The sequence below is a fragment of the Macaca nemestrina genome, chromosome 5 (genome assembly GCF_043159975.1).
Source record: "Macaca nemestrina isolate mMacNem1 chromosome 5, mMacNem.hap1, whole genome shotgun sequence".
Taxonomy (NCBI): Eukaryota; Metazoa; Chordata; class Mammalia; order Primates; family Cercopithecidae; genus Macaca; species Macaca nemestrina.
Window position 1 is genome coordinate 15,313,126 of NC_092129.1, and position 20,469 is coordinate 15,333,594.

Genomic DNA, 20,469 nt, shown 5'->3' on the forward strand with positions numbered 1-20,469 from the left:
TGCATAAAAAGATGGAAATGTCTAGGTATGTTCAAAGTGATAAATTCTGGGCCTCAATTGAACACATCCTCTGAACTTAAGTGGATTAAACCTGTGGTTCGACAGCAGGGAGGGGAAGAAGAGGAGGGGAGAGGAGGAGGGGAAAATTAGGAAACATATTTTGAATTCTGAAAATCATTGAACAATGTTTCTAAAAGGGAAGAGATAACTAGTACATTATAACTATTTGTTAGCTCTTTCCAACCAGAACTGCCCCTAGATCGTATCATCCACGTAACTTTTACACATGAAAAAATTATATATGAAAGGTGGGGATTTTTTGGTGGGGATTTTTTGCATTTTCTTCATTGCATTTCCACTAAATAAAAAATGACAACAGGATCCAGGTATCATTTAATTTTTGTTTTGTTTTTTAGAGACAGGGTCTATGTTGTGCAAATTGGACTGGAACACCTGGGCTCAAGGTATCTTCCCACCTTATCCTCTTGAACAGCTGGGCCTGCAGGCATGTGCCATCACAGCTAGCCCCAAATATCATTTAAAAGCTTCCTCAACTCTGATAGTGAAACAAGATATTTCCCTGACCCCTTCACAGGCTGGAACTGGAGTGCACGGGTGCTGGCAGGGGGTGAACTCCACTCACTCAACCCGGTCTCAGGAGGGAGAGCATGCAGATGAGTGGGTGCAGGAGCCAGGTCAAGTGCTTTTGGGCACCTGCAGGAGCAAAACTCTGTGCAGGCCCCATGACAGTGTCTAAGGGGTATGCCCATGACCCCTTAAGCCACAGAAGGAACGGTACAGTGCCGTTTTAGCTTTGCCATCTGTAGACAGCTTAGGTGTTAACAGCTCAGTGGAGGGTCGGTGTGGCAGCCTTTTGCACCCACACTCATGGCACCCGAGTTCTTGTCCAGCATCTAGGAGGAATGAGGTCGCCCGGGCAAACTGAAGATGGTAAATGCAGGGGATTTTATTGCCAATAAAAGTGGCTCTCGGCCGGGCGTGGTGGCTCACGCCTGTAATCCCAGCACTTTGGGAGGCTGAGGCGGGTGGATCACGAGGTTAGGAGATCGAGACCATCCTGGCTAACATGGTGAAACTCCGTCTCTACTGAAAATACAAAAAAGTAGCCGGGCATGGTGGCAGGCACCTGTAGTCCCAGCTACCTGGGAGGCTGAGGCAGGAGAATGGTGTGAACCTGGGAGGCGGAGCTTGCAGTGAGCCAAGATCGTGCCACTGCACTCCAGCCTGGGCGACAGAGCGGGACTACGTCTCAAAAAAAAAAAAAAAAAAAAAAGTGGCTCTCAGCAGGAAGGGGAGCTGAAAAGGGGATGAAGCAGGAAGGTAATTTTCCCCTGAAATCCAGCCATCTCCAACTAGACTCTTCTCCAAAGCTACACTATCAAGCTGTCCTTCTGAAGTCAAGCTGCTTCTCTCCAACATCCAACCAGTCTCCGACCTCCAGCTGCTTCTCCTCCTCTCTGCCAGCTGAGCCTGAGGTTTTTATGGGCACAGGATGGGGAGCAGGGCAAGCCATGGGTGGTTTTGGAAAAGGCAGCATTCAAGTGGGAAAACAGGGATGTAAGTTCTCACTTTGGGCCACAGTATCAGGCCTTTAGGCTTGAGGGTGGTAACTTAACCAGGGACCCACCCTCTTCTACCCAGAATTTCCCTGCCTCCTGTGCCTATCTACAGGTAGCTTCAGACATAGTTTCCAATCTTTCCCACCTCCTGGTATACACACTGTTGTGTAAATGCCTCTCCTTGAGTGCGGACTATACCTAATAACTTGCTTCTAGTGAAGAGAATACAACAAAAGTAATGGGATGTCACTTTCATACTTAGATTACAGAAGACTGACTTTCATCTTATTAATACTCTCTCTCTTGCCTTCTTGCTTGCTCACTCTGGTGAGCAAAACTGCCCTCTTGTGAGATGTTCTATGATGAGGCTCATGTGGCAAGGAACTTCACCTCATGAGCTGATAGATGAAAGTTTCCACCCATCAGCTCACAAGGAAATGAATCCAGCCAATAACCAAATGAGCAAGCTAGGAAAGGGATTCTTTCCAGTCAAGCTTTGAGATCACTACCACCTCTTAAAAGACCTTGAAACAAAGGACCCAGGTAAGCCACATATGGATTCCTGACCCACAGAAGCTGTGAAATAATAAATATTGTTTAAGCCACTAGGTTTGGGGTTAACCTGTTGTACCACAACAGATAACTGATACAGAATTAAAACATACATAGCCAACATGTCATAACCTAGAATGCTGTTGAAAATCCAGTAAGTATTCTGCCTGAATACACAGGTGTCATAAGAAAGCAAAATCAACAAACCAAAACTATAATTTGCTGTCAATCAGTATGAAAAAATATCCAAAGTCATATAATACATAGATGGTTCCTAACATACAATGGATCAATGTATTGATCTTTCAACTTTAGGACGGTGCAAAAGCAATACACATTCAGTAAGCTCCTTAACTTACAAAGAGGTTACTTCTGGATAAGCCCACTGTATGTTAAAGATATTATAAGTTAAAAACATACTTTTGCCTTATAATGTTTTCAGCTTATGATGGGTCTATTGAGATGTAACTCTATGAAAAATTGGGGAATATCTGTACTTTCCTCTGTAACTAGAATATCTATTGCAACATTTCTTTTTTATTTTATTTTATTTTATTTATTTATTTAGAGAGGGGGTCTCGCTATGTTGCCAAACAGGAGTACAGTGGCTATTCACAGATACAAAGAGCGCACTACAGCCTTGTACCACTGGCCTCAAGCAAACCTCCCAGCTCAGCCTTCAGAGTAGCTGGGACTACAGATATGTGCCACCCTACCCATTTTGCACCATTTTCTTTAATCAAATGAAATCATATCTGACTTACAGTATTGGCAAGGTTTTTTGTTATCATTACCCTTCTGATAGACTTCTAACAGAATAAGTTTTTAGTTCTGTGAACTAAACATTTTAGTAGCTGTTAATTAATAACAAAAGCCAAAAGATTCCTGGATACAAAATTATTTTCTCTCTCAACTGGATCTCACAAAATTTTGATACACTGTACCATGTTTGCAGACCATATACTTATTTGTGCCTACAGACTTCAAAAGACTGCAAATTCACCCACTAATGTGAAAAGAGCTTTGGGATGGAAACTCCAACATATTTATTTATTTATTTTTATTTTTTATTTTTTGGGACTGAGTCTCACTCTATTGCCCAGGCTGGAGTGCAGTGGCACGATCTCAGATCACTGCAATCTCTACCTCCAGGGTTCAAGCGATTCTCCTGCCTCAGCCTCCCAAGTAGCTGGGATTACAGGCATGTGCCACCACACCCAGCTAATTTTTGTATTTTTAGTAGAGATGGTGTTTCACCATGTTGGCCAGGCTGGCCTCAAATTCCTGACCTCAGGTGATCCGCCTGCCTTCGCCTCCTGAAGTGCTGGGATTACATGCGTGAGCCACTGCACCTGGCCTCCACATATATTTTTTAAAAGACAGAGCTAGGGTTGGGGACCTAAAGCATTCATTAAAATCCTTCATTCAATAAAGACTTCGTGCTTATTGTGTACTAGGTTCTGGGATACGATAATGAAAAAGAAATAGTCTAACTGATAGTTCAGTTTCTATCACTGATCTAGTAGCAAGATTCTGAAATGAAGAAGTCATAAATCCACTTAATAATAATATCATTTAGCCAGCATTTCTCTATCATTGCTGAAGAATAATGTGAAATTGCCAGATGCCTTGCTGAAATTCAATTCAAATAACTTATGAGCACAGACAATATGCCAATGCTGGAACTACAAAAATTAGTGAGATGTTATGAACCTTGCTCTCAAGAAGCTCATAATTTTGAAAAAGAGATAAACTATATCTTGGCATTCTTCCAATCTACCAAAATAGCAATCCCATAAAAATGAGTCATCCTACATTTCATTTTCTTACTCTTAGCTATATCCTGCTATAAAATTAAAATACATCTTTTCTCCCTTGGTGTTTACAAGTTCCAAATATTTATAGACTTATGCCTCTATTTCACTGTCTCTCAGCCAAGATGAACATATTTAGCTCTCTTTCTCCTTTCCTTTTAAAGCAATTCCTCATTTTAAGTTATTTTTGGTGACTTTATTTACATTCTCTATTTCTGTATTAAATTCTAGGATTCAAATGACATAATTAAAATACTGATTTAGATATAAAATCCATCATAATGAAAAACACCAACCTTTATGATGACGTAATGCCTCTGTGTGTGATGTCCAAAACACTGGCTTTTATTTACTTTAAATTTTTTATATTATATTGTAAATTTATATTTACTCTAACACATTTAATTGTATGGATTTTCCAGGTTTCTCACATCAAATGAAATTTAGAGATGGTGAGCACTCAGTTGTGACTAACAAATAGTGTAAAGCCAAATTTCTTACAGCAATAGAAAATGAAGCATTAAGAAAAACAAAACTAGTCATTGACTACAACAGCAACTCTTAAGCTCACAAAACAGAATTTTTCAAATGTCTCCATCATCCTCTTTTTAAGACCATATTCACATTTGATATACTTTGTATTTCTGTATCTACTACAGAATATATTTATAAAGCAAGCATACAGTTTAAATCTACTCCTGAAAGTACTTTGGCAAAACCATGACAATATGGCACAGATATCAGGACTCAAGATTAGTGAATCAAGAATTGAAGAGGCTATCACAGACTAGATTCCTGTTGGTTCAAAGTTTCTTTTTCTTTTTATTCAGACGGGGTGTCGATTTGTTGCCCAAGGCTGGAGTAGAGTGCAGTGGCACAATCACGGCTCACTGCAGCCTTGACCTCCTGGGCTAAAGTAGTCCTCCCACTTCAGCCTCCTGAGTAGCTGAAACTACAGGCATGCACCACCACACCCAGTTAATTTTTTATTTTTTGTAGAGATAGGGTCTCACTATGTTGCTCAGGCTACCTTGAACTCATGGGCTCAAGCAATCCTCCTGCCTTGGCCTCCGAAAGTGCTGAAATTACAAGCATGAGCCACCACGCCCACTCAGTTCAAAATTTCAAATCTTATTAGAGTTATTCACTTGAGGAGTTGGAGGCATTCAGTAAATGTGTGGGTAAAATATAAACCAGTGCTATACTATGTAAGAACCAGATTCAGAATGCATTTTCAACACTGTGTTCATGCCATTGATGAGGTAATAATAATCAGTGGTGGCTTTTCTAGTGGGGGAAAAAAATCATTCTGTGTGCACAAACTGTCAGTACTTAAACAAAAAGATCCCAAAAACTCTCTAACTCAAGCAGGCTCCAACCTATACCTTCTGAGCACAACCTCACACTACTGCAATTCAGTTTATCCATATTTGAGCCAACCAGAACTGCACATCCTTTCTGAGATAATCCAAGTGCTTCTTTACCTCAGAATTTTTACATTCCAAACTCCCTTAGGTTACCCTCATCACCCAAGTCTCTATTTAAATTCTACTCATCCCTCAAAGTCCAGCTCAAATGTAACCTGCTCTTTGAAACTTACCCTTATCCCCCACTCAGAAGCTCTTCTGACCTTGCATAGATTTAGTCTGTACTTCTCATGTAGCTACAATCACATTTTCTCTCATCTATCTTATAGTGTAATTGTTTGTGTGTATGTCATATTTCTTCAAGGCTCCTTGAGAAGAAGGTCTTTGACATGGTCATATTTGTGGTGTTCCCATCCCTCTGTGCTTTACACATACAAGAAAAAAAAATGTTCATTGAGGATAGTGTATTCAAATGCCTGATCCCCAAAATGTCAGTACTATTCTCCCTGATACTCATTCACTGAGGAAATACTTCTATTGTGTACAGGGGCAGCAGTGAACAAAAAGAGTCAGACATAGACCTTGCTCTCTCAAGAAGTTCACAGGCTAGGAGATGTTCTAAGAGATCTCTAAAACTGCTATAATACTAACAGATAAATTCCATAAGAGAAGTAAAGATGCAGTACAACAGGAACTAACAACAAGAAGAGATTGATTCCAAGTAGACATGGATATGAGGGTAAGTTTTAATTAACATTTGTGGTAGGGCCTGAAAGACAGAGGGTATTTGAATATGTTGAGATGGGGTAAGGGGTTTTAAGATAGGGGAAATAAAGGCCATTAAGGCAGGAAATACCAGAAGGAGACAGGGAACACTCAGTAGTTCAGTAGTAAAGTATACATGAAAGATGACAGGGATAGAGAACAATTTTAAAGGCAGTTAAAGCTATAATTGGTAAAACTCTGAAAGCCAAATGAGGAAGTAGAGTTTTAGTCCGTAAGCAATGAGGAACTATTTCAAAGTTCTTGAGCAGGAGCTGAGTAGTTAGTCAGAAGGTCCAAAGTGGACTGGAAGGGAAAGAGATTGTTGAAAGTATAGGGAAAGTACAGAGGCTAGTATCACAATGCAAGAAAGAGGTAATAAAAGCCTGAACTAGGAATGAGGACTAGAGATGAAAATAGATGAATGCAAGGCATATTTTAGATACAATGCTGAAAGAACTTGACAAGTTCTGGATGTGGAGTGCAAAGAAGGGTCTCCAAGAGGTAAAAGAAGTTTCTAGGCTAGGATGAGGGTGGTGCCATAACCAAAAGAGAGGACACTAAAGCAGCAGCAAATCCGAATTGGGAGGACACTGAGTCCTGGCATACTAAATTTTGGTATCAGTGAACATTCACGTGACCATATCATGAATAAAATATGTTAAGCTATGCTGTTTAGAACAAAATATAGAATTTTATGAAACAAGAGAGAGGAGCTCAGATACATTAATCTTCAATAAAAAATTTTGATCAATGATTCAAAGATGAACATAACCTCAAATATATAACCTGCATATGTTTCACTAAGTGCATGGCAGATTAAAATCTAAAAGCCCATTTATGAAAGAGTTCTTCTCATGATCTAGAACAACATCATGTACCCAATAATCTTTTTGTTTGTTTCTTTTGAGATAGGGTCTGGCTCAGTTGCCCAGGCAGAGTTTGCAGTGATCTCAGCTCACTGCAACCTCCAACTCCCAGGCTCAAGCCATCCTCCCACCTCAGCCTTCCGAATAGCGGGGACCACAGGAGCGCACCACCACACCCAGCTAATTTTTGTATTTTTTGTTAGAGATGGGGTTTTGCCATGTTGCCCAGGCCAGTCTTGAAGTCCTGAGCTCAAGTGATCCACCCACCTCAGCCTTCCAAAGTGCTGGCACTACAGGCATAAGCCACCACACCCAGCCCAATAATCATTTTAAAACATGCTGATTCATAGCTAATAGTAAAGTGGACATGTGGAAGTCTCAAAGAATCTTACAGTTAAAAATTATAAGGAGAGGCCGGGCGTGGTGGCTCACGCCTGTAATTCCAGCACTTTGGGAGGCCAAGGAGGGTGGATCACGAGGTCAGGAGTTCAAGCCCAGCCTGGCCAAGATGGTGAAAACCAGTCTCTACTAAAAAACACACACACAAAAAAAATTAGCCAGGCATAGTGGTGGGTGCCTGTAATCCCAGCTACTTGGGAGGCTGAGGCAGAGAATTGCTTGAACCCAGGAGGCGGAGATTGCAGTGAGCCGAGATGGTGCCACTGCACTCCAGCCTGGGCAAGAGAGTGAGACCCTGTCTCCAAAAAAAAAAAAAAAAAAAAATTATATGGAGAAATGCTCCTATTAATACGGTAAATGCATCTTTTGTGGTCACTATCATTTGACCCCAATTTATACAATGTCACAGCAAGACATGGTCAAGTCAGATGAGAGGTCCCAAGGGATACTAACTAGATCCTTTCATCAATAAACACTTCTCATCAGTTAATAAAATGGAATTTACCTACATGTATCCCTACCATATCCCAAGAATTTTCAAAAGCCTAAGAAACAAAAGATCATGAAATCACTTTGTGGGGGCAAAATAAAATCTCTGATGATAAACTGAGGAGCAAATGAGGATTACAGTTATTCCATAACCATATCTCTTAAGAACAAACAAAAGAAACTTGTATCAATATAAACTAAAATAACAACAGTGTGAAGATGAATACCTAGCAATATAATTAGATATCAGTAAATGATGGTTACATGTATATTGAATAAAAAAGTAAAATCAAACACTAAATTGCAGCTAATTTGCCTAAGTACATACCACCTGTTAGATTTATTTATTCATTTGTTTATTAATATTGATAACATTCTTTTTACTAGATGCAATGTCATTATTTCAGTTTAGATTTTAAGGGAGGGAAAAATGAGAACTCAATATTAATTACATTTTTACTAATGAGTAATAATATGAAGAACAAATTGGATTGAAATGTGCATGTTTCACATGTGACTACTCCATTAAAATTGTACAGTAATCATTTGTTCAAAATCACACTGATATTTTACAGCTATGCATAAATATAATGGAATGATATACACCAAATGTTAAACAGTGTTAATCTTTTGATTACAGGTTTACGGGTGATTTTTATCTTCTTTTTTGCTTAGGTATCTTTTCAAGTTTTTCTATAATTAATGTTTTATTATAATGGTACCAAGAAGAAAATAAATTTTGTAAAAGAGGGAAAACCATATTGATGAATTTAAAAGAAAAATACTTACCAAGTCTCTGTGAAGCACCCAGTTTGCATGGAGGTAATGGATGCCATCAAGAATCTGGTAAAGTAAGGACTTAACCATAGATCTCGGCAACTGCATGGGCTTTTTATTTGCTTTTGATGCACGGTGAAACTTAATAATATGCTAAAAATTAAAAAAAAACATAATAATATAGTCTTTGCTAATATCTATGCCACAAAACACAATCAATGCTGTAATAAATGCTCTATATTTTAAAATTACTTATTAAAGGCCAATAATGACACAAAGAAAAATAATTTGAATAATAAGTTCAACCAAAACTGAATCTATTTTGAGGGTGAATGCGACCCTGTTAATGAGGGGTTATAATGACTAAATTTACTGAAACCATTAAGATTTTCATTAAATAGGACCAAAAGGTAAAAAGGACTGATATTGAAACAGCTGCCTAAGAAGAGTATTATATTCTCTACTGACAGAATGAAAGATTAAAAAAAGAAAGAAAAACTATAAATCTTCACTTTCTATAAAAAGTTAGCACTTAGTACACTTGGGTAACATCACTGATCAGGCGTATATTTGAATTCTTGGAAAACTTCCATCTTTGTTTGGCACAGAATAAATAGGAATATATTCCTGGGAGTTAATGTTAAATATGAAATTGCTAAAAAGGAGGAGAGAGAAAAAATAGGAAATTCAATCCCATTGAAATAAATAAAACTGGGTCATCATATTCAAATTTTTATATCCACATAAATATTGTGGGTTATAAAAACATTGTACTGAAAGGGAAAAAATGCTACTGGCCCCCCCAGTGCTCCCACCTCCACCTCCATCCCCACCCCACTCCTGTCTCTGTCCAAAACATAAAATGGACACTGAGGACCATCAAAACACTATGCAAACAATACTGATGAAATTGTCAATAGTGCTCCAGTAACTTTACGATGACCAAATGGTATGTAAAATTATTAAGCTATTTATACAGCTTTCTTATTTTTATAAACTGCTCAGTAATAACATTGATTTGATTTTAAGAAATAATAGAAAATTAGAGTTTATACTATAGCAGTGATTTCCAGTAGAAATACACTGGGAGCCACATGTATAACTTTCCACTTTTTAACAGCTACATTTAAAAAAAAAAAAAAGAGGCTGGCTGTGGTGGCTCACACCTGTAATCCCAGTACTTTGGGAGGCCAAGGCAGGCAGATCACCTGAGGTCAGGAGTTCAAGACCAGCCTGACCAACATGGTGAAATCCCGTCTCTATTAAAAATACAAAATTAGCTGGGCGTAGTGGCGTATGCCTGTAATCTCAGCTACACAGGAGGCTGAGGCAGGAGAACTGCTTGAACCCAGGAGGCGGAGGTTGCAGTGAGCCGAGATCGCACCACTGCACTCCAGGCTGGACAACAAAAGCGAAACTCCATCTCAAAAAAAAAAAAAAAAAGAAACAGGTAAAATCAATGTGTGTACTTCAGATACTTCTGAAGTGAATTTTCTAAATATTACAAATACTATCTTCTCAGTAAAATGTCAGTTTAGTGCTTAAATTTTTTTAAAATCAACATTTATGATTATATTTATTTTGAAATATGGTATTGGACAGTACAGTTCTATAGGACCTGACTATTCCAATGTACTACACATCATCTTCTTTCATCACCTCACTGATGTTCAAAGTAAAGTACATACACTATCAAGTAAGCCTTGGTTGACATATAGGGGAATATAGAAAAATGGGGAAAATACAATGTCTATGAATATCCATGAAAAGAATTGAAAAAAACACACTGGAAATACTTGTCCATATCTGCTATAATAGCATACACTCTGAAAGTTTCTTTAAGACCTGAGTCTGTTAAAGCTATTCCTCAAGAGATTTATAACTTATACAGACGATAAACCACATTATATTGAATCAAAATTTATTAGTCACGTGTGATCATACACCTGTGGTCCCAGCTACTTGGAAGGCTGAGGCAGGAGGATCGCTTGAGCCCAGGAGGTCAAAGCTGCAGTGACCCACAATTTTGCCATTGCACTCCAGCCTGGGTGATAAAGCAAGACCCTGTCTCAAACAAACAAACAAACCAACAAACAAACAAAGGCTGGGTGTGATGGCTCATGCCTGTAATCTCAACACTTTGAGAGGCCAAAGTAGGAAAATCACTTGAGCCCAGGAGTTCAAGACCAGCCTGTGCAAGATGGCAAAACCTTGTCTCTATAAAACATTTTTGAAAAATTAGCCAGGCATAGTGGTGCTAAATTAATTATCCATAATTTGAACTTATTGCCAGATTTGACGTTTGTTACTTTTAGCAGTTCCTCAGATAAAAGTGTTTAAATGTTCTGATTCCTAATTTGAAAAGATAAGAATTAGAATTTTTTGCTTCTTTCATACGTTGATAAAACATCCTTAATCTTCACTATACATATTAGTAAATTGCCATTAATTACTTGCATAAAAGTGTAGTCTCCCGCCAGGTGTGGTGGCTCATGCCTGTAATCCCAGCACTTTGGGAGGCCGAGGTGAGCAGATTACCTGAGGCTGGGAGTTCGAGACCAGCCTGACCAACATGGAGAAACCCTGTCTCTACTAAAAATACAAAATTAGCTGGGCATGGTGGTGCATGCCTGTAATCCTAGCTACTCAAGAGGCTGAGGCAGGAGAATCGCTTGAACCTGGGAGGCAGAGATTGCAGTGAGCCAAGATCGTGCCATTGCACTGGGCAACAAGAACGAAACTCCCTCCCCGCCGCCCCCCGCCCCCCCCAAAAAAGTATAGTCTCCCATTCATTAAAATCTTTCTGAAGTAAAATTTCTAAATACTACAAATACTATCTCCTCAGTAAAATGTTAGTTTATTGCTTAAATTCTTCAAAATCAATATTTATGTTTATATTTACTTTGAAGTATGGCTAACAGAGCAAGTTTTCCTTTCTGTGCATTAACAATATGTATTTTCCATAAATATGCTCCATACCTACATAAAATAATCCTAGAAATACAGTGAGCTTATACTTACCCACAAGTCATGCTCTGCATAATCAAACAGCAGCCACACCTTCCTGTCACTGTGAGAGAGGAACACCTTCTGCAGTGCGATCACATTAGGGTGCTTCAATTCTCGCAAAAGCTGAATGCAAAAGAAAGAGAGGGGTCACTGTTGTGTTAGCAAGGAGGGGGAAATGATGAATGTCTTATAACTTCAAAACGAAATTTCTGAAAATCTAGAGAATCCAGGTAAGCAAAATGAAAGAAAAAAATACCACCCAAAATACCTCTATTCAGAGATAAGGTCTGTCAACATCTTGGTGCATATCTTTCCAATCCTTTTTCTGTGTGCATGGGTGTATGTGTTTTGTTTTGTTTTACTTTCTTTCTTGTCAGAGACTGCAAGCAGGAATGTGTTTTTAAAAATATGATTTTAAATGGTAAATGTAGAACAGCAAACAAAAATAATATCATATCATAAAATAATTAATTATATTTTTGTACATGCATCTCTTTTTTACTAAAGAAACTGTTCCTTGGGAGGCAGGAATCATATATTAATACTGCTTATATCTACCCTAGCACAGTATTGGTGCTCAAGAAATATGTGACAAAACAAGGAAAGATAGTTAACAATCCCTATACTTATCCATCCCTAGAGTGTGTGGTTGAGGGTTTTTTGAAGAGTAGTGAGTATAAGGGAATGACTGTCATGCCCAATTATAAAAACTGAAGTTGAGAACAGGTTCTGTAAACAGAAGAAAAGGAACAGGACTTCACAAAGTAAAAGCTTTAAGCTAGACTCTGATGATATGGAGGAAAGATAAACCAGAGCAGCAAGCAGAAGCAGCACTTTGCGCATAACAGACAGCTGCTTGATAAAATATTTAGCAACAGTGACATTATTGCTCAAGGTAAAAGCCTTAGAAATATGCCTGCCTCAGGCTGTCCTTAACCAGGGTTCAGATTTCATAGGTAAAGAGAAACATATTCAATTTTAAAAATATTTTGAATAACTTTAAATATAAAGCTCTGTGGAAGATGCAAAAAGAGAAAGAGAAAACTTCCTTGAATATTTTCTATATGCAAGATGATTATATACAAATGTTTTTCTCTCACTTAATATTTAGAACAATTTTATGATGTACACAGAACCCAAGGCTCAGTGTGATAAAAATAACTTGACCAAAGTCAAATAGCTAGAAAGAGAAGGGGTTTGGACTTAAATAGATCTGCCTGATTGCAAAGCCCATGCTTTTTCCACTACAGCTGAAGTTCATGTCTTCAGTTCCCACAATGTGGTAAGGGAGACAGACATATAAATAGATCAATGAGGCAGAGAAAAATAAATTGCTTACCCATTCTAATAACTTTAGTAACTTTTTTTTTTTTTTTTTTTGAGACAGAGTCTTGCTCTGTTGCCTACACTGGAGTGCAAAGGCACAATCTCAGCTCACTGCAACCTCCGCCTCCAAGCGATTCTCCTGCCTCAGCCTCCTGAGTAGCTGGGATTACAGGTGTGCGCCACCACACCTGGCTAATTTTTGTATCTTTTGTAGAGATGGGGTTTCACCATGTTGGCCAGGCTGGTCTCGAACTGCTGACCTCAAGTGATCTGCCTGCCTTGGCCTCCCAAAATCTAGAGTTTGCCATTTTGAACACTTCATGCTCTCTGGCTCTGGCAAACCCTGTTTTTAATGACCCCATTGCCATGGCCAGCCTTGAAGCACTTAGACCCTGGTAAGAGACCTCACCCCAGGCACAATGACTGTCTCCTTCTTTCTAACTCCTTGATATTGATGAACTTAAAGAGTCTGCCTCTATTCCCTATGCAAAATATATTCTCTTTGCAGCCTGAAGTAGATGGGAAAGTAAAACTCCACTTCTGCATCTAAACCAGGCTCCTGAAACACCCAACATTGGCATAGATCCCTGATTCCTGGACCTCGCTTGTCTGGGAAAGTGGATGTCACAGTAGCAATATTTAATCAACACTTCTAAAAAACTACATTCTCTGTGACTTCCAATTGTTGATCCCTCTAGAATAAATTCATTTTAAGTCCCCTGTTGAAAAATTATTTTGACTAGATAATACATTTATATGGTTCAAAGATCAAAGTATACACAAGGATATATATTGAAATGTCTCACTACCACTCCTCTTGCTTACCTGGAGGTAACAACTTTTATTAATTGCTTATTTATCCTTGCAATGTTTCTTAATGCAAATCAAAACAAATATGAATATATATTTTATCCTGCATTGTTTACACAAAAGATAGCATAATATACACACTGCTCTGCACCTTTTTTTTTTTTTTTCTTTTTTTTACCCTTACTCTACCTTGGAAATCTCTTAGTATTAGGACAGTGTCAATATTAGAAATACTTCCTTCAGGTGAGAAGAGATTCGACAAAAGAAAAATTTTTTAAAAGAAAAAAATAAAAACAATCTTCCTTGTTCTTTTTTACAGTAGCATTGTATTTCTAGATCACCTTTTTTATTGGGGTAAAATATATACATAATGTAAAATTTACCATTTCAATCATTTTTAAGTATACCAGATATACTTAGTATATTTACTTAATCCCACTACCTATCCTGGCTCAGTGGGATTAAGCACAACCACCATCACTACTGTGTATTTCCAGAACTTTTTCATCATCCCAAAATGAAAATCTATACCATTAAACAATATCTCCAGGTTGCCACCTACCCCCAGCTCCTGATGACCAGTATCCTAATTTATGTCTCTATGAATTTGACTGTTCTCGGTATGTAGCTCATATAAGTGGAACAATACAGAGTCTGCCTATTTGTGTCTGCCTTTTTTCACATAATATAATGTCTTCAAGGTTCATCCGTGTTGTAGCATGTATGAGAATTTCATTCCTATTTAAAGCTGATTACTATTACATTGTATGTATAGACCACATTTCGTTTGTCCATTTGCCCCTCAATAGACATTTAGGTTGTTTCTACCTTTTGGTTATTATGAACAATGTTCCCTAAATATTGGTGTATAAGTAACTATTTGATTCCCCACTTTCAAATCCTTTGGATATATACCCAGAAGTGAAATTGCTAGATCCTATGGTAATTCTATGTTTAATATTTTGAGAAACCACCATCTAGGTCACTTTTGTAAAAAAAAAAAAATTTTTTTTGTAGAGATAAGAGTCTCACTATGTTGTCCAGGCTGGTCTCGAACTCCTGGCCTTAAGCAATCCTCCCACTTCAGCCTCCCAAAGTGCTGGGATTACAGGTGTAAGCCACTGCACCTTGCCTAGGTCTCCTTTCAATATGTCATACAGATAGTTACTTCATTGCTTCACAGATACTGTGTTTTTCCCAAGCAGAAGGCAACCCTGCATCAACCAAGTCTACTGGCACCATTTTTCCAACAGCATGAAGCTCACTTAATGTCTCTGTGTCACATTTTGGTAATTCTTACAACATTTAAAACTTTTTCATTCAGTATTATTATATCTGTTACAGTGATCTGTGATCAGTGATCTTTGATGTTACTATTGTAATTGTTTTGAAGCATCACAAATTGCACCACATAAGATGGCAAACTTAATCTATAAATGTTGTGTGTGTTCTGATTGCCTCACCCACCAGCTGTTCCCCCATCTTTCTCCCTCTCTTCATGCCTCTCTATTGTCTGAGAAACAATAATATTGAAATCAGGCCAACTAATAAAACTACAATGGCCTCTAACTGTTCAAGTGAAAGGAAGAATCTCACATATCTCTTGCTTTAAATCAAAAGCTAGAATGGTTGACCTTACTGAGGAAGGCACACCAAAAGTTAAAACAGGCTGAAAGCTAGGCTTCTTGCACCAGTTAGCCAAGTTGTGAATGCAAAGAAAAAGTTCTCGAAGGAAATTAAAAGTTCTACTCTGTTGAACACATAAATGATAAGAAAGCAAAACAGCCTTATTGCTGATAGGGAGAAAGTTTTAGTGATCTGGATAGAAGATTAAACTAGCTGCAACATTACCTTAAAACAAAGCTGGCTGGGTGCAGTGGCTCACGCCTGTAATCCCAGCACTTTGGGAGGCCGAAGCAGGTGGATCACGAGGTCAGGAGTTCAAGACCAGCCCGAACAACATAGTGAAACCCCGTCTCTACTAAAAATACAAAAAATTAGCTGGGTGTAGTGGCAGGTGCCTGTAATCCCAGCTACTCAGGAGGCTGAGGCAGGAGAATCACTTGAACCCAGGAGGTAGATGTTGCAGTGAGCCGAGATTACACCACTGCATTCCAGCCTGGGCGACAGAGTGAGACTCTGTCTCAAAAAAAAAAAAAAAAAAAAGGAAAAAAAAAAAAAGGAAAGAAAGAAAGACAAAGCCTAATCCAGAACAAGGCCCTAATTCTCTTCAATCTGTGAAGGATGAGAGAGGTGGGGAAGCTGCAGAAGAAAAGGTTGAAGCTAACAGAGTTAAGTTCATGAGGCTTAAGGAAAGAAGTCGCCTCTATAACATAAAAGTGCAAGGTGATGCAGCAAGTTATCCAAAAGATCTAGTTAGGATCATTGATGAAGGTGGCTACACTAAACAACAGATGTTCAATGTAGACAAAAGAGAATTCTACTGAAAACAGATGCCATGTGGGACTTTCATAGCTAGAGAGAAGTCAACGCCTGGTTTCAAAGTTTCAAAGGACAGGCTGTTTATCTTACTAGGTATTAATGCAACTGGTGACTTGAAGTTGAAGCCAATGCTCATTTACCATTCTGAAAATCCTAGGACCCTTAAGAATTATGCTAAATGGCCGGGCATATTGGCTTAGCCTGTAATCCCAACACTTTGGGAGGCTGAGGCGGGCGAATCACCTGAGGTCGAGAGTTTGAGACCAGCCTGACGAACATGGAGAAACCCTGTCTCTACTAAATATACAATACTAGCCGGGCATGGTGGCACATGCCTGTAATCCCAGCTACTCAGGAGGCTGACACGGGAGAATTGCTTGAACCTAGGAGGTGGAGGTTGTGGTGAGCCGAGATTGTGCCACTGCACTCCAGCCTGGGCGACAAGAGCAAGACTCCATCTCAAAAAAAAAAAAAGCTAAATCTACTCTACCTGCACTCCATAAATGTAACAACAAAGCCTAGATGACAGCACATCTGTTGACAGCATGGCTTACCGAACATTTTAAGCCCACTATTGAGACTGACTACCTAGAAAAAAGATTCCTTTCAAAAGATTACTGTCCATTAACAATGCACACAGTCACCGAAAAGCTCTGATTGAGATGTACAAGGAGATTAATGATGTTTTCATGTTTGCTAACATAACATCCATTCTGCAGCCCATGAATCAGGAAGTCATTTTGACTTCCAAGTCTTATTCTTTAACAAATACATTTCATAAAGCTATAGCTGCCATAGATTGTGATTCCTCGGATGGATCTGAGCAAAGTAAATTGAAAACCTTGTGGAGAGGATTCACCATTCTAGATGCCATTAAAAACATTCATGATTCCTTCAAAGAGGTCAAGGCATCAACATTAACAGGAATGTGAAAAAAGTTGATTCCAACCCTCGTGGATAATTTTGAGCGGTTCAAGATATCAGTGGAGGAAGGAAATGAGATATGGTAGCAGTAACAAGAGAACAACAATTAGAAGTAGAGCTCGAGGATTAACTGAATTGCTGCCATCTCATGATCAAACCTGAATGGATAAGGAGTTGCTTCTTATGGATGGGCAAAGAAAGTGATTTCTTAAGATGGAATCTACTCCTGGTGAAGATGCTGTGAACACCACTGAAATAACAACAAATAATTTGGAATATTACATAAACTTAGCTGATAAAGTATTGGCAGGGTTTGAGAGGACTGACTCAAATTTTGAAAGAAGTTCTACTATGGGAAAATGCTATCAAATAGCATTGAATGTTACAGAGAAATCTTTTAAGAAAGAAAGAGTTCATTGATGCAGCAAACTGTATTGTTGTCTTATTTTAAGAAATTGCCACCCCAGCCTTCAGCAACCACCACTCTGATCAGTTAGCAGCCATCAACACTGAGGCAAGACCATCCACCAGCAAAAACATTATGAACCTGGGAAGCTCAGATAATCATTAGCACTTTTTAGCAATGATGTATTTTTAAATTAAGATATATACATTTTTATAAATAATGCTACTGGACACTTATAGCAGTGTATGCTTATACTGCAAACTACAGTATAATAAATATGACTTTACTGGGAAAGCAAAAAATTTGAGTGACTTGTTTTATTACAATATTTGCTTTACTGCAATGGTCTGGAACCAAACTTGCAATATCTCTAAGGTCTGCCTGTATAAGAGGGAAGAGTGTAAAGTTTACAACTACACACATTTACTAGAAATTCTTCCCTAATCCCCAAATTTGCATTTTCTAGAGCATCAATATGCACTTTCTATTTCTGTGTACCTCTTATGCTTTTTCTACCCTATTGGTTTCTGTAAGTCACTAAATATCAACATGAAGGCAGACTGAGGCAAAGAAATAGCAAGCCAATGTTACCTATATCTTTTTTGTTACTTCTAATTTATCTTTTACTCTGCAGCCAGGAGTGATATTTCAAAAATCCTTAACTGATCATCTGTCACTATGAACAAGTCTAAGGAATCAAAGCAAGATATGAGGCAAAGACCATATAAAGGGAGTCTTGTAAGCTATGCAGAAGTGTCACCACTGAGGTTCTCTAGTATCACTGGCAACATGCTAGGGTAAATGGGTCAGTGGAGAAGCCAGCTATTAGAAAAGGTACCACCCTTTGACTACCTTCTGTACATGTTTCATGACTCTCAGATTTGGCCTCACTGAATTATATTAAGAGTATCTTACAATGTTTTAGCTGTTTGCATCTCTCCCTTGCCCTCCTCCTGCATTAGACCACAACGTTCTTGAAGACAAAGACAATTTTACTTACTTACTTACTTATTTCGAGACGAGATCTCACTTTGTCTCCTAGGCTGGAGTACAGTGGCACGATCATGGCTCACTGCAGCCTCGAACTCCTGGGCTCAAGCCATCCTCCTGCCTTAGCCTTAGTAGCTGAGACTACAAGTGCGAGCCACCATGCCCAGCTAATTTTTTAATGTTTTTGTAGAAATGGGGTATTACTTTGTTGTCCAGGCTAGTCTTGAGCTTCTGGCTTCAAGTGATCCTCCTGCCTCAGCCTCCCAACATGTTAGGATTCCAGATGTGAGCCGCCACACTAGCCCAGAAAGACATTTTTAAATGTATTTCTATATTTCTAGTGACTAGCATAATGCCTGACATATTGAAAGAGCTCTTTAAGTGACCTCATCTAGTTTGGGGGCTTTAAATGTTACCCATATGCATTAACTCCCAGATGTTTACCTCTAGTCCACTCATCTCCCCTGAACTCCAGCTATGTGTATCCAGTTGCCTCAACAGCTCCATTTGAAAGCTTAAAGGCCAAAACTGAGGTCGCGCTCTCTACCTCCACTACCCTCTAGTCAAGTATCTCCAGTAGCCTCTATTCCAACTGCTCTTCCCCAGCCTCAGTTAATAGCAACTCCATCATTGCAGTTACTCAGGCAAAAACCTCATCTACTTTAACTCTTTTCTCAAATATCTCCTCCTCAGTGAGTCTTCCCTAGCCTTTCTATTTAAAATCGTAACCACCATTCTGCACTTTACCTTTCTGCAAGTACTAACACTCTCAAACATACCGTAACTCTATATCCCTTATCTACAATTCTAAAGAAATTGTAGAAAACCAAAAGCTTTCTAGTAACTCAGGTAGAAAAATTATTCGTGATTCAACAGAAAAAAATTGTTAGGGGTTCATCCTTTCAGTTACTTGACTCTGATTCTATAGAATCTATTTTACAACTCTGTACATTACACATAATTGAAAATGATGCAGAGTAATTCTCAACTATAAGCATACAAATTCTGTGCTGTCGGTAGAGGTTCACTGACTTCCCTCCCCAATAGTGGAAGAAGCCGGTTTTGCTTCAATTTGCATATTCATTTCAATATCCCTGATCTGTACATGTATGTGTTTTAAAGTTTCTCCTTTGAATGGGCTATAATATCGACTTGGTTCCTTCATTCAAAAAGTGAAATAAGCTGGACGCAGTGGCTCACACTTGTAATTCTAGCATTTCGGGAGGCCAAGGCAGGAGGATCACTTAAGGCCAGGAGTTTGAGACTAGTCTGGTCACACAGCAAGAGCCCCATCTCAACAAAAAAATAAATAAAATTAAATTATCCAGGCATGGTGGTGCATGCCTGTAGTCCCAGCTACTAGGGAGGCTGAGGTGTGAGGACTGCTTGAGCCCAGGAATTCAAGGCTGCAGTGAGTTATGATCACACCACTGCCCTCCAGGCTGGATGACAGAGTGAGACCCAGTCTCTAAAGGGAAAAAAAAAAAAAAAAAAAGAGAAGAAGGAAGAAGGAAGAAGGGAGAAGGAGAAGGAGAAGAAAAAGAAGAAGGCCAGGAACAGTGGCTCATGCCTGTAATCCCAGCACTTTGGGAGGACAAGGAGGGCAGATCACCTGAGATCAGGAGTTTGAGACCAGACTGGCCAACATGGTGAAACACCATCTCTACTAAAAATACAAAAATTAGCCAGGTGTGGTGGTGGGTGCCTATAATCCCAGCTACTCAGGAGGCTGAGGCAGGAGAATCACTTGAACCTGGGAGGCGGAGGTTGCAGTGAGCCAAGATCGCACCATTGTACTCCAGCCTGGGCAACAAGAGCAAAACTCTGTCTCTAAAAACATAAAAAAAATTTTTTTAAAGAAAGTTAAATAAAATCATTAAAATGTGTTCATCTTATACCTGTATCACAGTCATAATTTTACCTTTTTTGAAAACAGTCATTTAATACTCATCG

At 38.8% G+C, this 20,469-nt stretch overlaps 1 protein-coding gene across 16 annotated transcripts in view; it reads right to left on the reverse strand.

The window, feature by feature from the left end:
* The window catches only part of LOC105492072 (cyclin dependent kinase 19), a 216,702-nt gene that overhangs the window by 56,502 nt on the left and 139,731 nt on the right, over positions 1-20,469 (reverse strand). For all 16 annotated transcript variants that reach the window (XM_071096304.1, XM_071096314.1, XM_071096310.1 and 13 more), the window contains 2 exons: positions 11,631-11,741; positions 8,622-8,762 (listed from right to left, as the gene is read on the reverse strand). In XM_071096304.1, the coding sequence (XP_070952405.1) occupies positions 8,622-8,762; positions 11,631-11,741 (252 nt within the window). The remainder of the gene's footprint in view (positions 1-8,621; positions 8,763-11,630; positions 11,742-20,469) is intronic.